At 40.7% G+C, this 19,108-nt stretch overlaps 1 protein-coding gene across 3 annotated transcripts in view; it reads right to left on the bottom strand.

The window, feature by feature from the left end:
* The window catches only part of GSAP (gamma-secretase activating protein), a 195,551-nt gene that overhangs the window by 32,181 nt on the left and 144,262 nt on the right, over nucleotides 1-19,108 (bottom strand). For all 3 annotated transcript variants that reach the window (XR_015877836.1, XM_088468827.1, XM_088468828.1), the window contains 5 exons: nucleotides 15,156-15,209; nucleotides 13,648-13,776; nucleotides 13,504-13,562; nucleotides 10,809-10,840; nucleotides 9,060-9,121 (listed from right to left, as the gene is read on the bottom strand). Coding sequence is in view for 2 of the 3 variants with exons in the window: in XM_088468827.1 (XP_088324953.1) it covers nucleotides 9,060-9,121; nucleotides 10,809-10,840; nucleotides 13,504-13,562; nucleotides 13,648-13,776; nucleotides 15,156-15,209 (336 nt within the window). In the remaining variant the exon portion in view is untranslated. The remainder of the gene's footprint in view (nucleotides 1-9,059; nucleotides 9,122-10,808; nucleotides 10,841-13,503; nucleotides 13,563-13,647; nucleotides 13,777-15,155; nucleotides 15,210-19,108) is intronic.

The following is a 19,108-nucleotide window of genomic DNA, read 5'->3' as shown; positions in this document are numbered from 1 at the left end:
TGATTGATCAGATTGCAGATGACCGCAGAGGAGGTAACAGGGATAGACAGTTATTACAAAGAGAGGCTTGGTGGATAGATTATTTAAATACTTTGAAACCGTATGGTTTAAATGATTCTCTCCAACTTAATTGCTTTTTGTAACGAATTTGATCTTGTAGACTGCTACTTAAATTTTCAGCTTTGTATGTATGTTTTGTTTATTGGTTACTAGACAGGAATGAGATTCCCCGTACGGACGTCACTTCCGCACAGGTGTGCTGTGTTGTTTGCGCCGCAAGGGAAGAAACCAGGGAGATTGTCACACTTATGGGTGTCCTTATTTAAGGTAAGATGCTTGTTTATTTGTTATGTTCCTGACAAAGGTTTTTGAATAAACCGAAACTGTTGAATGGCTGAGAGGTAGTCGTGACCCTATTTTGATTTCTCCATGAGTGCCGCCGTGTGTGGTGTGTGTAATCTATATTATATATATGTATCATATCTTTCAATTCAAAGCGATGTTGAATAGCCTCGGGTGGGAGCTCCCGAACCCAGGGATGAGAGGAGAAATCCGATGCTGTTTGCCAGCGTAGCGCAGCGCTAACAGCTGCATGACTAAACACCCAGATAGCCCGTCCCTGGGCTATTCAGCATCGCTATACACACACACTATAATATATACACACATACATAATATATATATATATATATATATATATATGTATGTGTGTATATATATATATATTATATATATATATATATATATATATATATACACATATATATATACACACACACATATACATATATATATATATATATATATATATATATATATATATATACACACATACACACAAATATGCACATATATACATTATATGTTACACATACATATAAATTATATATACACACGTACATGCACACAAATCTACATACATACAAATATCACTATATCTCTTTATAGGGTTTCGTTGTGTTATTTATACAACTTATAGAAGACAGACCCAAAATAATAGTTTTCAAAAAGGGGATTAGTGACACCTAGTGTGCTTTCCAGGAAATGCACACTTTTAAATATCACAGTTATGCCACGTAAAACAAATGCATACATTTATTTAAATATAGCAACTTCACATTTATTTAAAATTGGGTCAGTTTTACTGAAAATATTACAGTTATTATCTAAAATTTAACAAAAACAAACATAAAAAGGCAAACAAAAATACAGTATCATAGCAAAGTGCAATATAAATCAAGAACACCACAGTAAACAAAAAGCCCAAATAAAACAATAACTGTTTTGATTTAGAAAAGCAACTCAGAACAGAATAGGTATAATAGGCTGTAAAGGGCAACCAACCATTTGGACCAGATTTTCGCAAATGTGGGCACACTTCTTGTTGCCATATACAAAAGCACTCATGTTGTATTAAAAAAAAATAATACTAAATTAATTAATTCACTGACAGACAGGTATCCGTCCAACGCCTACCGATAACGTACACTTGAAAATACCCGCTTGGATTATGCATTTGGTGACAGTAAACTAAAAAGGAGAGATATCAGGCAAACGAACAGTACATGCCAAAAAATTTGCCCCGGGGCCCCACACTTAGGACAGAATGGTTTATTTTGCAATATTTGGGAGTCACTTCCACAGAGTCCTGTAAGCTATATGCAGGATATAAGTTTATATCTGCTGAAGCCTTTCAGAATACGTAGCCCCTAGAGATGATGCCGAAGCAAGGTCCCAGTGAATGAATACACCAAAATTAATCTATTTATAAACGCAAACCATGCCGAGCATCTTCAAAACAGAGTAGGATAAACAGCACAAATTAAAGAACCCAGCAACTGAAACCGCTGCCGCTGTATTACCAGGACAATCCATAGATATTTCTATGTATGTTAACTTTTAATAGTACTCAAAAGATTCACAAATTGTAAAGTTTTAACATCTGCATATACAATTACAATAAGAGTGTCCCACAAAGGAGTCTTCTTTCCATTTTACTATTCAGTGGATCAGAAATACATTTCATATGTATTTGCTAAAGCATCTAGCATACATCTAGCCTCAATACGCTACGCAGCGCGACTTGCCTGGAATGAGTGAGCCGCCAGTTGCCATGCTACTCTGCTAGCGATGGGAGTCTTTTTTTATTGCTGAAAATGCATCTAAGTCAAATACAAGTGTCGCTTATCATATTAATCAGCAGTCGGCTGGTGCGTCCTAGTCCTAGATGCCTGGCACTACCAGAGCCTCATGGGGCCTGGCGTGCAGATTGGGGCTTTTTAGCTTGACTGCAGCAAAGATGTGTAAAGACATCTGTACATTATCTCCATGGGCATACAACCAACAAAATGCATTGTGTTCCCTTTGGATGCTATATCCGAATACACTTCCTTTTCATTGTTGGTTCTCTAAATATATTTTTGATTGATTGTCCAGTGCAAAATAATCTTGTATCAATTTGACATTTGCATAACAAAAATTAAGAGTTATGGTATAACATACCTTTGATAACTCTTTTTCTTCGAGGTCCACAGGAACCTACCTTGGGGTTATGTGGTTTGGAGAAAACCAGGCACCAAACAGTCGACGTTTTCCGGTCCTAGGATGCACTGGGTCCTCCCCCATATATACCCCGCCTCCGGCCACAGGTCCTCAGTTCGTAAGCAAGCCCATTGACAGGAGAAGTGGAGAAGGAACTACACATTACACTAGAAAAACTCATACACAATGAAGAGGGAATCAGTGACAAGAAGGAGCAGATCCCACTGAGGCCAGGTGCGTCAGGGAGGGTGCCCTGTGGACCTCGAAGAAAAAGTTAACAAAAATGTATGTTATACCACAACGCTTCTTTTTCAGTACTCATAGGGTCCACAGGAACTACCTTGGGGATCTCCTAAAGCAGTTCAGGGTGGGATGCTTCTGAGCCGACAGGAGGATCCGCCGCCCAAAGGAAGCATCCTGAGAAGCAAAAGTATCAAATGCATAGAAATTGATAAAGGTATGGACGGAAGACCAAGTGGCTGCCTTGCACAACTGTTCAGCCAAGGCGCCATGTCTAACTGCCCATGAAGGTCCCACAGACCGAGTTAAATGTGCTGTCAGCCTGCTAGGAACAGGCATATCAGCCTGCGTATAAATAAACTTGATCTATAGTCATATGCAGCCACCGAGCCAGAGTCTGCTTGTTAGCTGGCCAACCACATCTGTGAAAGCCATACAAAACAAACAGTGCATCTGATTTTCTGATGGAGGAGTTAGTACCCTGCCAGAAGATACGAAGAGCTCGAACCACATCCAATGAAGTTTCATCAGCAGAAAGACCTGAGGACTTGAAAGCCGGTACAACTATTTCTTCATTTAAATGAAAACTGGATACCACTTTTGGAAAGTAGCCTGCCAGTGTGTGAAGGACAGCTCTATCCTGGTGAAAAATCAAATATGGGGGCTGAGAGTGCCGCCAAATCAGAGACCCTGCGAGCTGAGGAGATAGCGAGGAGAAAAAGTGTCTTCGATGTCAACTTGAGGTCCACTGTATTAAAAGGTTCAAAGGGGGGAACCTGTAGTGCCCTGATAACCAGAGACAAATCCCAAGGTGCCACTGGAGGGGAAAAAAAAAAAAAGGCGGTTGCAGATAGAGAACACCCCGAAAAAATGTTCTAACATACGGCAAGGGAGCAATTCTACGCTGAAACCAAACTGACAGCGCAGAAACCTGGCAAGGCGGAGACCAAGGTCCAATCCCGCCTGGAGAAAAGCCAGAACACGAGAAACCCTAAAAACCTTAGTATTAACTCTTCTGAGGGAACACTACTGAAAAAAGGAATGTCAAATCCTGTAATAGATGCGGGAAGAGGAGGGTTTCCTTGCCGCAAGCATCGTATGAATCACTGAGTCGGTGAACACTTTGGCTCTTAATACGGAAGACTAAAGTCCAAGCCGTCAAAGACAGACTAGGTAGGTCCGGATGTAGGCAAGGATCCTGCACTAGCAGATGCGGCCGTAGGGGCAGTGTGAGTGGAGTGTCTATAGAGAGACATGTCAGGCCGGTTAACCAATGGCGCCTGGGCCAAGCCGGAGCTGTTAGAATCACCCTGCCACCTTCTTGCTTGAATTTCTGAGAACTCTTGACAGAAGAGAGATTGGAGGGAACAGGTAAGCTAACCTGAAATCCCACCCCACCGCATCCACGAAGGCAGCTGAGGGGTCTCTTGTTCTGAACCCGTACTTGGGAACTTTGTAAATGTACCATGAGATCCCCTTCTGGCAGTCCGCACTTGTCCACTAGGAGCTGGAAGACATCCGGATGGAGAGCCCATTCTCCGGCATGTATGTCCTGAAGACTGAGGAAGTCTGCTTCCCAGTTGAGGACTCCTGGAATTAATATTGCCGAAAGATGACATTCTGCCCAAGTCAGAATGTTTGCCATTTCCCGCATGGCTGTTCAACTCCGCGTGCCTACCTGATGATTGAGGTAGGCTACCGCGGTCACATTGTCGGACTGGATCTGAACAGGCCTGCCGTGAAGGAGGTCTCATGCTAAACCCAACACCCTAAATATATTGCCCGGACTTCTAAGATATTTATGGGCAGGGGACTTTCCAGAGACGGCCACCTTCCCTGCAAAGTGCGACCATTTGTCACCACTCCCCATCCTCGAAGACTGGCGTCCGTGGTGAGGAGTACCCACCTTGGAATCCACAGTAGGCAACCCTTGTTCAGAAGAGCCATCTGAAGCCACCATGCTAGGGAGAGCCGAACCTCTGAGGAGAGACTGATCATCTGAGACTATCCACTGATACTGACCGTACCAATGAGACAGAATAAATAGTTGTAAGGGCCTGGAGTGGAGCTGAGCATATTCCACCATGTCGAAGGTGGAAACTATGGATCCCAGGACCTGCATTGCTGAGTGGACTGATAATCTTTGATTGTGGAGCAATTTGCCCACCCGCAAATGTAGAGCTGAAGTCTTTTCTACTGGTATAAAGATCCTCTGCACCTAAAAATCCAGGAGTGCTCCCAGATGTATCATTCACAGAGTTGGAAAAAGTGATGACTGTCAGCCGGAGATGATGAAGCAAAACCTCCTGAGATTGTGCCAGTATCAGGTGGTCATCCAAGTATGGTAGTATTCTGATCCCTTGTCATCTAAGATGAGCTGTTATGACCGCCATTATCTTGGTAAAACATCCGAGGAGCTGTGAACAGACCAAAGGGTAGAGCCTGAAACTGGTAATGTTGCTGACGAACAGCAAACCGTAGGAACCTCTGATGGGATAGTGCTATAGGCACGTGCAGGTATGCGTCCTGTATGTCCAGGGAGACCATAAAATCCCCAGGTTCCATTGTCAACACAATTGACCATAGAGTTTCCATATGGAATTTGGATACATAAATAAATCTGTTGAGATGCTTTACATTCAGGATTGGGCGATGAGACCCATTTGGTTTCTGAATCAATAACAGATTTGTGTAATATCTGCTTTCCTGTTGAGCAAAGGGAACCTGCTGAATAATTACCCCTGAATTCAGCAGAGTCTGGATGGCTTCCTGGGGGGCCAGGGCCTTGACAAGAGTTTGATGGGGGACGTGTGCAAAAAAACTTTCGAGGCGGGTGTCGTCGGAAGGTGATTGCACAGCCCTAAGAAACCACTTCTCTGACCCAGGCATCTGTTGTTTGATGCCAGGTGTCGCAAAACTGAAGAAGCCGGCCTCCACCATGAGGTCCCCCAGGAGGAGGGCTGCCCCATCAGTCAGAGGGTTTGTCGCCCAGCTGTCAAGCCGGACGTCTTGCACACCAAGACTTTCTTCCTTGTTGTGGCTTGGTTGTTCTGCGGGAATTCGACAGCCTGGAAAATTACTGTCCCTTAACTTTCCCCTGCGGCCGAAAGGAAGACTGTCTCTTTGTAAGTGGCTGTTGATGACAACCCAGCAGACTCTGCCGCTGCCACCGTAGCCACTATATTATCCAATTCTGGACCAAACAGTCTCTTACCAGGAAAAGGCAGGGATTCCAAAGCTTTCTTGGAACTCATATCTGCTTTCCGGGATCTTAACCAGAGAGCTCTACGAGCTACAACCGAAGTTGCCGATGCCCTAGACGCCATAATTCCTGCGTCTACTGCTGCATCACCTGCGTAAGATGCTGCCTCCCGCATAAGAGAGATAAGAATTGTTCTTTCATAAGATCTGGCATAGTCTCTAATGCAGTCATCCACTCCTCCATGGCCTTGGCTACCCAGGCTATTGCCATAGCCGACCGTTAAATCGCCCCAGAAAAAGAAAACACTGATTTCAAACAAGTTTCTAATCTCTTATCAGTAGCGTCATTAAGAAAGGCTGCAGATGGAATGGGCAATGTGGAACTCTTAATTAAATGAGTTACGTGAGCATCCAGTGTAGGAGGAACTAGGATCTATGATGCCTAGACATTTAAGAATGCCACATAAAACGATTTCAAAATATACAGTATATGGCAAAGTAAACCTCCGAGTCTGGTCTACTTAAGATTAAGTTCAAAAATCAAGGAGGAGTGGCTGTCCCTAGTCTACCAGATTACGAGGTTGCTTGCCTGGTAGCCCAACTAAGCGACTGGTTGAACCCACCCTGCATAAAACCATGGGTTGATTTAGAAAAAGCTTTGATATCTAAGTACCCCAAAACAAGATCTTTTATGGACCCCATGTCAAACACGCCCTTCTGCATATTATTTCCCACAAACTATCCTCGACTGCCTTAACACTTTGGATAAACTGGTGTCGGTAAACAAGGGGTTACTAGTAATTACAAAACTCTCACTATTAGCACTCTCTAGGCTGATCTCCTATATTAATCTCAACCTACGGTGTTAAAGAGGGACTTTTCAGATTGCAAATATGATGAACGGAAATACAGTTATCCCATTTGACCTACTGCAGGCTCAGAACAATTTACTCTCAAGCAAATACTTTACGTATACACCATTGAATAACAACTATGCTAGATTTAATGTCTAGGCTGTCTAAAGGCAATATTAAGGGTCTAATTGGGTTTTGGTACTTTCATACAATAAAGCTAGCCAGGCGACAAATCAAAAACCCAAATACAATGGGAAGCAGAGATTTAACCCACACTTACATTTAAACAATGGGAGACAATCTAAATGCATACCAGGGGCTAAAGTGGGCCAGAACTGGGCGGAACTGTGTTCCGTCACTTCTATTTGGAGACTGAACCAGTTCTGCCTCCTCCGGCCCACCTCAGGGAGGCTCCATTTGTCGGGCGCACGCTGAGATTTTGTTAACAGCAGGCGCCCGGCTTCTCCTCAGCAGGAGCTCCCTCCTGAGTTCCGACTTCCGGCTCACCCCACGGGCACTATGGGAGAGAAGTCAGAGCAGCCAGGCAGACCGGATGCAGGAGCAGAGCTTAAGGTATAAGTATACGTTTTTGGTTTTTTTTGTGAGTGTGTGCGTGGCACTATTACTGGGGGCATTACTATTGGGGGCACCGCCACAGGGGCCACCGCCACAGGGACCACCACCACTGTGGGCACTGCCTAAGGGGCCACCACCACTGTGGGCACTGCCTAAGGGGCCACCACCACTGTGGGCACTGCCTAAGGGGCCACCACCACTGTGGGCACTGCCTAAGGGGCCACCACCACTGTGGGCACTGCCTAAGGGGCACCACCACTGTGGGCACTGCCTAAGGGGCACCACCACTGTGGGCACTGCCTAAGGGGCACCACCACTGTGGGCATTGTGTGTATAAGGGGCACAATATGAACATTGTGTAAAAGGGGTACTGCTGTGTGTCATAACTTGAATAAGGGACACTTTGTGGTGTAATGTGAATCAGGGGTACTATGTGAAGTGTAATGTGAATATTGTGCTGTGTGGCATAATTTGAATTGGGAATACTATTGTGTGACCACACCACTTTCTTTTGAGAATATGCCCCTTTTTTCCGGTACATGCAGTCCCTTTTTTGACAAAGCGCCGGGGGTTGTGAGTTCCATCACTTCTCTAGAACCACTGTAAGCACTGATGCACACCACATGTCTAAATGTTGTAACCATACTAAACTACTATTTAAACTATTAAATCGATTGTATCTTATCCCAATTATGCTCCATAAGATGTGACCTTCACAATCTAAACAATGGTGGAGGAAGTGTACAGCTCAGGAGGATATCATCCATATATATTGAGTTGTAAATGGGTCCAACAGTTATGGTATGAGGTGTTCAACTGATCTTTATAAGTTAGAGAATACAACCTTCCCCACTAATAGTTTTTCCCCAAATATACCCTACTGATATCCTGAAATAACACCATTATCTATTGGGTCAAATATTGATAGCTGCTAAAAGTTCAATAGCCCAATATTGGAAAAAAAACCCTACCGCCACCATTAAGTAAGATCATAGCTAAAGGTACAGTTTGCCTATAGGATGGAGACATTGTGAGTCCCACATTTATTGTCTGAGGTGTCACTCATCGCTAAATGAAAGGTTGGCAAAGATTTATTGGTGGTCAAGAGGGAGAAGACCTCCTCATGACTGCCCTATCACAACAAATACAGCTGTTGGTGTATATGCGAGAATGTAATGTGGCTTCCTAACCCTTCCCAAAAATGTTTTTTTTTTTTTTTTTTTTTCCTTTATCCCCTCTATTAAAAGATGGTGTTCCCCACCAAAACCATATTTAATTTTTTTTTTTTCAGTATAAGCTAATGTTTTAGGGTGTCATCATTTTTGCATTCTTTATGTGTCACTAAAGTGTATTGCATGTATATGAAAAAAATTATTGATATACTGTATGCATTACAATTAGTTTGAGCAATTTGTGCCAGAAATGTGACACTAGTGAATAAGGTACATTTTCTATGGTCCATGCAAACAGTAAGCTCATTTTAGAAATGGATGAATTTCAACAGGGACTGATCGGATACTGAGCCTGTGGTCTGTGCTTATTCTGAAAAACTAATACTCCAATATCTTCTGAAATGATCCCAACTTACATTGCCTCTGTAACCAATGCCAATTTCCATATGGCTACTTTGCTGTAATGTATACGTACCAGACCCATAAGCTCTTTCTGTTCATAATCGTCTTCTTGGTTTAAAGGTACTATTCTTTCGTCTGGAGAAAGCAACAAAGATATATATAAAGCACAGCCCTCCAGAATGAACATATTTTATACAGTGGTGAAAGCTGAAAACTTATCACAAATCTTCATCAGTGTTATAATTAATGAACTATATAGAGTAAACAGGATGGGTACAGGATGACAGCGGTTAGAATACAGATACTGTGTCTGTATCCTAACCCTACCTCTCTCCATTCCTGGTGCCTGACCCTAACCTCCCCCTGCCTGCACCCTAAACCTAACCCTCCCCCTAGTGGCTAACGAATGATCCTCCCCCCAACACGCTAATTACCTTCGGGACTCCAGCAGTCGGGATGCCAGCACTAGGATTCTGACAGGTGTCAGGATTCCGGTGGCGGCATTCTGACCACCGGAATCCCCACTGTCAGCATTTTAACTGTATCCTGAGTAAACAGTCTACATAACACCTATAAGGCTGTGAACTTGGTCTCACTTGCATATACCACTCGTCAAAGAAAAATTCCACAATAGTCATTACCTAGATCAGTTACTGCAAACATGCAGGGGTCTTGCTACTGTACATACTATAGCCCAGCTATGGCTTAGCTTTACGGAAAGTCATCACTATGAGATAGTCATGTACCTTTTCTATAAGACTCTCTGAAAATGTGTTAATTTACAGGGTTATACTTTGCTCTGGATACGGTGCTCGAACACACCACCAAGTAAAAATAATAAGGGAGTTTTGTTCCTCTGTGTATTTCATTCCACCAGGACAATTATTGCAATATAACAGTTTTAAGAAGATAGTTTTAATATTGCATTTTAATATGTAATTGCAAGAAAAGATAAGAGTTCTGCAATTGTCATTTAGTTTCCAATTTCTGCCCCACTGCTGCTGTCACTGTCAGTAATTTAACAGCGGGATTGAATAGAAAAAAAATCATAAATAGTAATAAATATTAAATAAAAATATAAAAAAAACTGCAGCAAGAAGAATTTTATTACTTTAAAGACTATACCAATTTTGGTTGCCCGGAAGCTGCAGAGATGAAGTGTTTTAGAGTGGAACGAACACTGCTGTATTATTCTATTGTCTCAAATATTTATCTGATTGTATGCGACATGTAAACAAGTAATAGGCCCCATACATGATTTTTTTTTTTTTTTTTACACGATTTGGCCGTTTTCAATCAATTGGAACGCCCAATCGTGTAAAAAATGCTGTGTGGGGGGGATGAATACGAATCTGATGCGCGGGGACCGCCGATCATAGCCGTCACTGATCAATTAAACCTGCAGAAAGATATCGACATATCTTTCACGATTTGGCACACATTGTTTCGGACGATATTTGTCACTTTTCCTCCCATTATTTAAATTCCAGCATCGTGAGGTTGTTTGCAACCCACGATATATCGTTTACAATCTGCTATCATTTATGACCCATCTATATCATTTGGTTGTTTGTACAATCGTTCCCTTTGTGGGCACAATAGCGTTTGACTGGGAGAGTTCAGGAGTTCAAGGAAAATCATAAACGAGATGGGATCGTTTGCAAATCGCACCATGTATGGGGGCCTTAAGGGAGACCAAAGAAACTATGCAGCAGCAGCATACACTGCTAATTACATGGCAATATATTCATTGATACAAGCCAGTGACATGGGATGTCGGACATACTTTTACAAAAATCGTGATTTTGATTGCACTATTTACCATATCTCTTTGTGCTCATGTTTAAAAGAACCCTGAAAGAAAAAGAAGATATAGATAATATATGACACAAAAAAAAATAAAAAAAATAATAATTATATATATATATATATATATATATATATATATACACACACACACACATATATATATATATATATACAGACACATATACACACAAAATTATTGATCTGTGAATATAAAATTAGCCTATTTTATGGTTTCAAAATCAAAAGCAGCTTCATACAAAAAAAATCATTCTTAATTTAAAAACAATTATAACATGTACAGCAAGTCTAGTCATTTGGTGGCAATGCCTGCAGAGATATGAGCATAGCAAAAAGAAATGTCACATGACGTATATATTTTTATTCAGTTTATAACTTTGCACACATGAAAATATAAAGCTATGTCAATTACATTTGAGGGCTCACGTTAAAATTAGGGAAGTAGGAGTGCTTTTGAAAAGGATTCTATTGGAATATACAGTTAAGTCCATATATATATATTTGGACACTGACAATTTTCATAATTTTGGCTCTGTACGCTACCACAATGGAAATGCAATAAAAGTGCAGACTTTCAGCTTTAATTCAAGTTTTTGAACAAAAATATTGTCCATGTGTACTGTCAGGCTCTGACCAATCAACTTTGCTGAATTTGGCTGAACCTGAGCAGTATATCCCTATACATTTCAGAATCAATCTGGCTGCTTCTGTCTTCTGTTACATCATCAATAAACCCTAGTGACCCAGTGCCATTGGAAGCCATGCATGCCCGTTCCCTAACACTGCCTACACCATGTATTACAGCTGATGTGTTACGCTTCAGATCATGAGCCATACCAAGCCTTCTCCATACTTTTTTCTTCCCATCATTCTGGTACAGGTTTATCTTAGATTCATCTGTTGAAAGAAAGCTGTTCCAGAACTGGGCTGGATTTTTTAGATGTTTTTATTTGGCAAAGTCTAATCTGCTTTTTTTTATTCTTGAGGCTTATGAATGGTTTGCACCTTGTGGTAAACCCCGTATTTGCATTTGTGAAGTCTTCTCCTTACGGTAGACTTGACATGCCTGCCTCCTGGAGTTTTCTCCACTTGGCTGGATGTTGTGAAGGGATTTTTCTTTACCACAGAAAGGATCCTTCACCACTGTTGTCTTCCATGGATGTCATACCTTTTTGAGTTGCCGAGCTCACCAGTGCATTCTTTTTTTCTCAGAATGTAAAAAACTGTTGATTTGGCCACTACTACTACTCTCTCCGATGGATTCGTTTAGTTTTTGCAGCCTAAGGATGGCTTGTTTCACTTGAACCGAGAGCTATTCTGACCACATGTTGTAGATTTACAGCAATAGCTCCAAATGCAAATGCCACACTATCAATTAAACAGGAAATATGTCTGGATTTGATTAAGAAATAACTAAGGAATAGCCCCCACTGTCCATGAAGCAGCTTTTGGGTCAACTGTCCATTTACATTTGGTCCCTTGAACACAAGGGGACTACATATTAAACAGCTGTAATGCCTAAGCCTTTCCTCTAATTTGGATGTGAATAGCCTTATAAAAGGTAATAGTCTGCACTTTAAAACCTTATTTATTATTTAACTGTAACTTGAATATGTCTTTGTAAACAGCTAAAATAAACTAACCTCGATATAGGCCACTTGGAGGAGCGGCTCAGTTGGGAAGGGCAGATTCGGCGCAAACCTGGTCCTTTTTAAGCGTTTCATAGAAGATTTTTTTGTATGGGATGGGGATTAGGAATCTAAGGTGCTCATCCTTCCCTATACAGCAATATTTGTTCTTAATCTAGAGGTTAATTTATGACAAATTCATTGAGCATACATACTTAAAAATACACCCAACCCAAGGGACGCTATATCCTTTTTTGGGTTTAAGGTATAAAACGAGCTGTGCCATCCCAGCCAATATAAAAACTAACCAGCCAGTCACAGTATAGTTGGGGATGACAGGAAGGTGTGGCCTAGATATTGCAACTGCTTCTCCTGGGTCAAAGCTTAACTACTAAACTGATAATTTCTCCCCCGACCCAAAACTGGTCAGAAATTGTTTGTTTGTTTTTTGTCTCTCTTTGTCTTGCACCACCCGTGTCCATAGGCCCCCTTGTAAAACTACCTCCCATCCCCATTGGGCATAGCCTCCCCAAGGTGCAATTGCTTTCCATTAGCATTACTTCCCCACTAGTGGTAATAGATCACCATTTGAGTAACCCCCTCCACCTTAAATGTAATAGATCCCTGTTTTTGCACACATCTCCCTCCCTCAGTGACCAGCATTATTTTCTAACTATTTCAAATCCCCCCATTCCAATTTTATTTCTGTGGGGCACTACACATCCAGATGAAAATCCCAGTGCTAATAAAGCCCACCACCAAACGTTTGTATTGCCCCCAAGAGCATGGGGCATTACCCATCCCCCATATGCAGAGAACAGCGGAGTGTGGGTCAGGGAGGACGAATAATAAGTCCCCCCAGCCAAATAATGCTCAGGGCGGAACTAAGTAAAGGCAGTTGTGGCCACACCACTCTAAAGCACTGCACTTGCAGATAATATTTAGGATGGGGTATGGCCACACCACGTACATGCCCATCTAAAAACCATGCCCAATATTTTTATTGGCACCCCTGATTACAGATATATTACAAATGATCAAGACGTGCAGGCATTAACTCACCTCTTTGCATTCTCAAGTATATTACGATGATAAACATAATTTCTCTTCTCATTGTTATCCTGTAATGAGATTGGAAAAATTACTAACAGTTTAAAGTGGTCTTTGCTTTTTTAAGTAGTAGTGGTATAATGAAGCATTTCTTACCACCTGAGAAATCAGTTTGCACCAATCCCTTCTTTGCAAATTGTTACTGTAAATAAATTTTTGCTGGGCATGTTTCATGTATTCTAGCTCAGAATGAAACTTTTCCCAAATGCCTTTAAATGTTCCTATCTGTTCAGGAGACAAACATGATACATTATATGATAAACAGGATAAGACCTGGCTCCAAAACAATTTAAATAGTGTATTTTAGGGTATCTGTATCTATAATCAGTATAGGGACTCCATGTGAGCAAGTGATCTAAAAAATTCCCTCGATTACAGTGTCTTGTAATGGACTCTTCCTCCATTGTGAGGCTGAACTGGAAGACTTTGCTCTGCTTTCTTTGAGATTAAACCGTAAGACTTTATGACTGGTACAATTTAAAGGACTTATGCCTTTTTTCTTTAAATCAATGGAAGAAGCACTAAATCGGGCACAACCACCGGCTTTTGGCAGAGATTTATTCCTATTTAATAATCCATGCAGCTGGGCAAAGCATGGTGCAGCTAGGGTATCCAGAAGGTTGACATAGTCATTAGATTAATAATCAATATGTAGATATGTATTTACGTCTACATAGTTAAAATGTCAACACATTCAGAATGTTGACAATTAACATGTTGACTCAAATGTCAATATATGTTTCTTTGTTGATGGTTAGGGTTAGGTTTAGGGTAGGGCTAAAAGAACGAAAAATCATGTGTCGGTAAAATGACTAATATTAACAATATAATATGAGCAACTCTTGAATATGGGGGGGGGGGGGGGGGTGTTACATTTTGTCCACCTGCTGCAGTATTGCTCGCCTGACGGTAGCTATTCAATTGTTCCTGCCAAAGGATGCAATAGCATGATTTCTGATCACAGCCTACTAAGGTGGCGAGGACAAATTAGCGATTAGTCCTGGTTTTTGGCACCCAAACCAGGACTTTAGCTGTACACGGCTAAACCCGGTCTATATGGGCGCAACATGTGCAAAAAAGGCAACAATTGAATTGTCCTGGGGAATATGGCACGATCAGGTGTGCAAAAGTATTGAATTCCCCACTTAGTCTCAGTGTTTAAAATACAAAATTACTTCTTTGCATTACTCTTTTTATAACTAGTTACACATCACATTAGCCATGTTTTACAAACGCACAGAAACACATAAGTAGTAATGCACAATCAAACACTACACCATTACCTGTTTGTAATCCTGCCATGAATAAAAACTTCCCACTTCCTGCTTACTATGTACAAATGTACTATTTTAGAAACTACATGTAATGCTGGCCACACACACTACACCACCATTGGCCCAATAAAAAAAGATGTCTGGTAAAAAGACAATGGAAATCAATTGGATAATTAACAGGCCTATTGATAAACCCATGCAGGAAGATGATCACTATTGGCTTGTGTGGGCCAGGAAGCTTGATATTATCCAGTATAGAGAAGTATGTGTGGTAGCCTTAAGGTATCAGAACCTCTGGTCATGCAGTGATACTAAGAACAAAGGCCTTACCTTCAGGATTGGCATATCTGTAATGTCTGTTGTACATGTAACGCCATCTATGTCCTTCAAATTCAGAAAAAAAAAACAGCAGAGGATTAAAAATATGCGCTTGTGCTCAGACACATGGAATGTATGAAAATATTTGATACTTGTCAATCTTCTATTCTTTTAAAACCCATATTTGGCTTGTAAAAGTACAATTTATTAATGCATTCCTCCAGATACTTTGTAATATGATGTGATTCTATAACTCAATTTAGCAGTTTTTCTTTTCACATTATGGGCTGAGTCTCAAAGTTTACTGTGATACACACATGTACTTAGCAAGGACTATATTCATGTGGGTACGCGGTCAGAAGGCAGGCATTCAGAATGTCAACAAAAGAATGTCAACAGGTTCTGAATGTCGACATGGACTTTAGGTTGACAACCAATATGTTGACATTCAAACAGATCAACATGGTTAAAATATTGACATGTTCATGATGTCAACATTTAACATGTCAACACCAGAAAGTTGAAAAGGTTTTTACTTATTTTTAGGGTTAGTTTTACGGTTAGGCTAAAAGAAGTGGAAATCAAAACATATGTTGACATTCTGTTGTCGACATGTTAAATGTTGACATTATGAACATGTCAACATTTTAACCAAATAGTTTGAATGTTGACCTATTGGTTGTTGACATTTTATACTGCACCCGTTCATGTTCAGTCGTGCGCCTCTCACATTGTGTTTTTATCCTCAAAATTATCTTTAGCCTATCATCATCTTTCAGAAAGCAGTACGCAGGATGCCATCAGGGAATGTTAAACATAGCAACATAGATAAATTGGGCAAAATAAATGATTTTCTTCCCTATTGCAGAAGATTGTGAGCGGTCAAAGGAATCTTTTTCACATATTAAAAAATGAAACTGCAAAAAAAGTAACTAATTACCCCTAACATAGAAATCTGCCAAATATTACATATAATACACATACATCCACATGTAGTCTCTCACTTAGGAACCAGACAGTCCTAAATAGCATTAATGAGGGGAATCGGTATGGAATCCCGGCTGCCGCATTGCCGGCAGTTCGATTCCCGGCAGCCCGACAGATCAGCAGAGCCCGGCAGCGGAACCCCGACAGCGCTAGAAATCCCGATCGTCCCTAAGGTAAGTATAAACTAACCTATCCTAACCCTCCTTAAGGGTGCCTAAACCTAAGTCCCCCGGGGGGGGGGGGTGCCTAACCCTAACCCCCCCCTTCTCCTAACCCTCCCGGGGTGGTGCCTAACCCTAACTCCCCCCCGGGTGCCCTAACTCCCCTTCCGATCGAGATGCCGGGCGCCGGTCTCCCGCCGTTTGGTAAATGACAGGCGTCTAGATATAGACGCCGGTCATTTATCCCACGCCAGGATAAATCCTTCATTAAGAATAGTAAGAAATACACAGTATGCCCTGCTGGAAAGGGTAATCGTGGAAGACATTATGCAGTTATAGTCTAACATCCAAATAATGGCTATGGGAGCTCACCAGTGCCTTTAGACAGTACTTCTCACTGTTAGTCCTGTATCAATGATAACTAGCAGTGTCTTGGGGAAAATCTCCCACATCCAGATTTACTGATGTTATAAAACGCTGCTGACAGTAAGTGAAATTATGCTGTTACACATACACAAATGCTTGATTTGTTTTTTTTCAAATCAGCATATTTCTGCTCTCATGGCTCATTTCCCCACCTCAGTGACTTTTACACAGGCTAAAGAACTACAGCCAAATGCCTTCTTACTACCATCACAGTATTTATGTAAATTACCACACAGTACTTACAGTATTTTGTTATAGCTCCATCCTAAAAATTCAAAGGGATTGGGTACAGGACGCCGGCGCTCGGGATGCCAGTAGTCAGAATCCCGACAGGGCTAAAACTGACACCCACCGGTAAGTACCCTACCCTAACCATCCTCCCCACCTTGCAGCCTAACCCTAATACTTAAGACAAAAGAAGAAAAAGAACTCTCATCTTTGCTGGGGGCACTCTTTGACAAAATATTAAATTATTACTTTTATTATGTATGTTAAAATGATCTTAACAAACAAACAACGTAGAACACATAAAAAAGTACCAAATGATGATACAGCGAAAATATGAATAATAAATAGTATATTACAGAGTGTTAATACTCAGCAGTATGGCAGCAGTCATGTTCAAGTAAATAAGCAACTCTCTGTATATAAACCATAGTAAGAAAATATAGAATACCTGGTAATTGCTTAAACAGAGTTACCTAGTATAGTCTTCTAATAGACCTAATACTTTGTGCCAGGATGCTGACGCAGGGATTCCGAATGGTGTCGGGATTCCGGTGCCGGCATTCTGAGCAACGGAATCCCGACAGCCGGGACGTCAACTACATTCCATTCAAAGATATCCTTAGAAGCAGCATTTAAAAGCTGATGTGAATTCTTATTTTTATATTGCCTGTGAGGTGAAATTATTCCACTACCACTTTTGCGCTGTTGATTCAAGTAGTTACAGCATAGCTTCAGGGTGTAAAGAGAATAGAAAGAGCAGGTTTCTAATTCTTGTACTCTTAAAGTTTAGATCAAAAGAATAATAATAATAATTCTAAATACAGTAGCAAAGCTATCGTCTATGTGCTAAATGTTATTCATAGGACACCAGACACTCATCTACTGAGTGCATCTTAATGAAAATCAACACTAGATGTGAATAGTGCCCGATTCTCAAATCAATAAAAAGCACAGACATGTATGTTATTTTACGTGTTTTTGTACCATCCATGTAATCTGGTTTCAGATGAATTTTGCGTCTAGAGATTTGTATTTGCTCTCATCTTTTCCAAGTTATAATTACGATGCATATGATTTGGAATTCTAGATCTCATCTGTCAGACCCATGAAACTCTGGATTACGGACATTATCACATACAGATATACAACATATTCTAAAAAAAAAAAAAAAAAATGTATGTTCTGTAGTATAAATATGACAATCTTGATTTCCATTCAAACACAAAAGGACAGCATGAACTGTGCATCTGAACTCTCCAAGATCCTATTTTAATATTCCATTGCCTGACAAAACCTTTGGTTTTGACAGACCATGTCACAAATCAATAATTTACTAATGCTCAACGTTCTGTAGAGATTAAGCAAAAACAACGGTCACAAAATTTAAGAATTTAATTAATGGTGGAGATTTACTATTCCAGGTACTTATACTTTTAACAATGCATTATAGGTCTAATCCCCAAAAAGATGATACCCTATATGTCTTAAGTCTAGTCCACCAAAGATGATAATATCCAGTGATGTGTGTTACAGGAGAATTCTAAAATTCACCATTTAAGCATAGTGTGCACCAAAATTAACCCTAGTGTGTATGTGTGTGTACATGTAGTAGGGAATATGGATTATAAGCTCCAATGGGGCAGGGACTGATGTGAAAGGCCAAATATTCTCTGTAAAGCGCTGCGGAATGTGTGTGCGCTATATAAATACCTGGTAATAAATAAAAACAGAGAAGAGCAGACATTTTGAATGGTCCTCACAAGTACTGGCCAATTCCAAATATCTATTTTGGCTATTTGTGAGTAGAGACCAGTTTTGCTAGTTTAAATTAACACATGAAAAGACCTGGCCGCAAACACACACACACACACACACAATGGGCCAGGAGATGCTTTTGTACACAATATTCCCCCCACTTTCTGCAAGTTAAAATACAAAAGATCCATATAGGAGAATGAACAGAGTCTGAGCAGACACTTGTTTGGGCCTTTCAGTGAGGAGGTTCTAAGTCCTGTAAACGCCAAGGACAAAAGTATATTTTACTATTACAACTCTTTAGCAAAACTTAGGTTTCTTATTCTATTGCATTGCTTACACCGAGCAGTTAGAATATACATACGTATGTAAACTATTTTGTGTAATTGAATATAAATTTATGTATTT

The sequence above is a fragment of the Taudactylus pleione genome, unplaced genomic scaffold (assembly GCF_031769625.1).
Source record: "Taudactylus pleione unplaced genomic scaffold, aTauple2 ptg000086l, whole genome shotgun sequence".
Taxonomy (NCBI): domain Eukaryota; kingdom Metazoa; phylum Chordata; class Amphibia; order Anura; family Myobatrachidae; genus Taudactylus; species Taudactylus pleione.
Note: the sequence above shows the minus strand (reverse complement) of the source record. Positions and strands in the feature narration are given on the sequence as shown.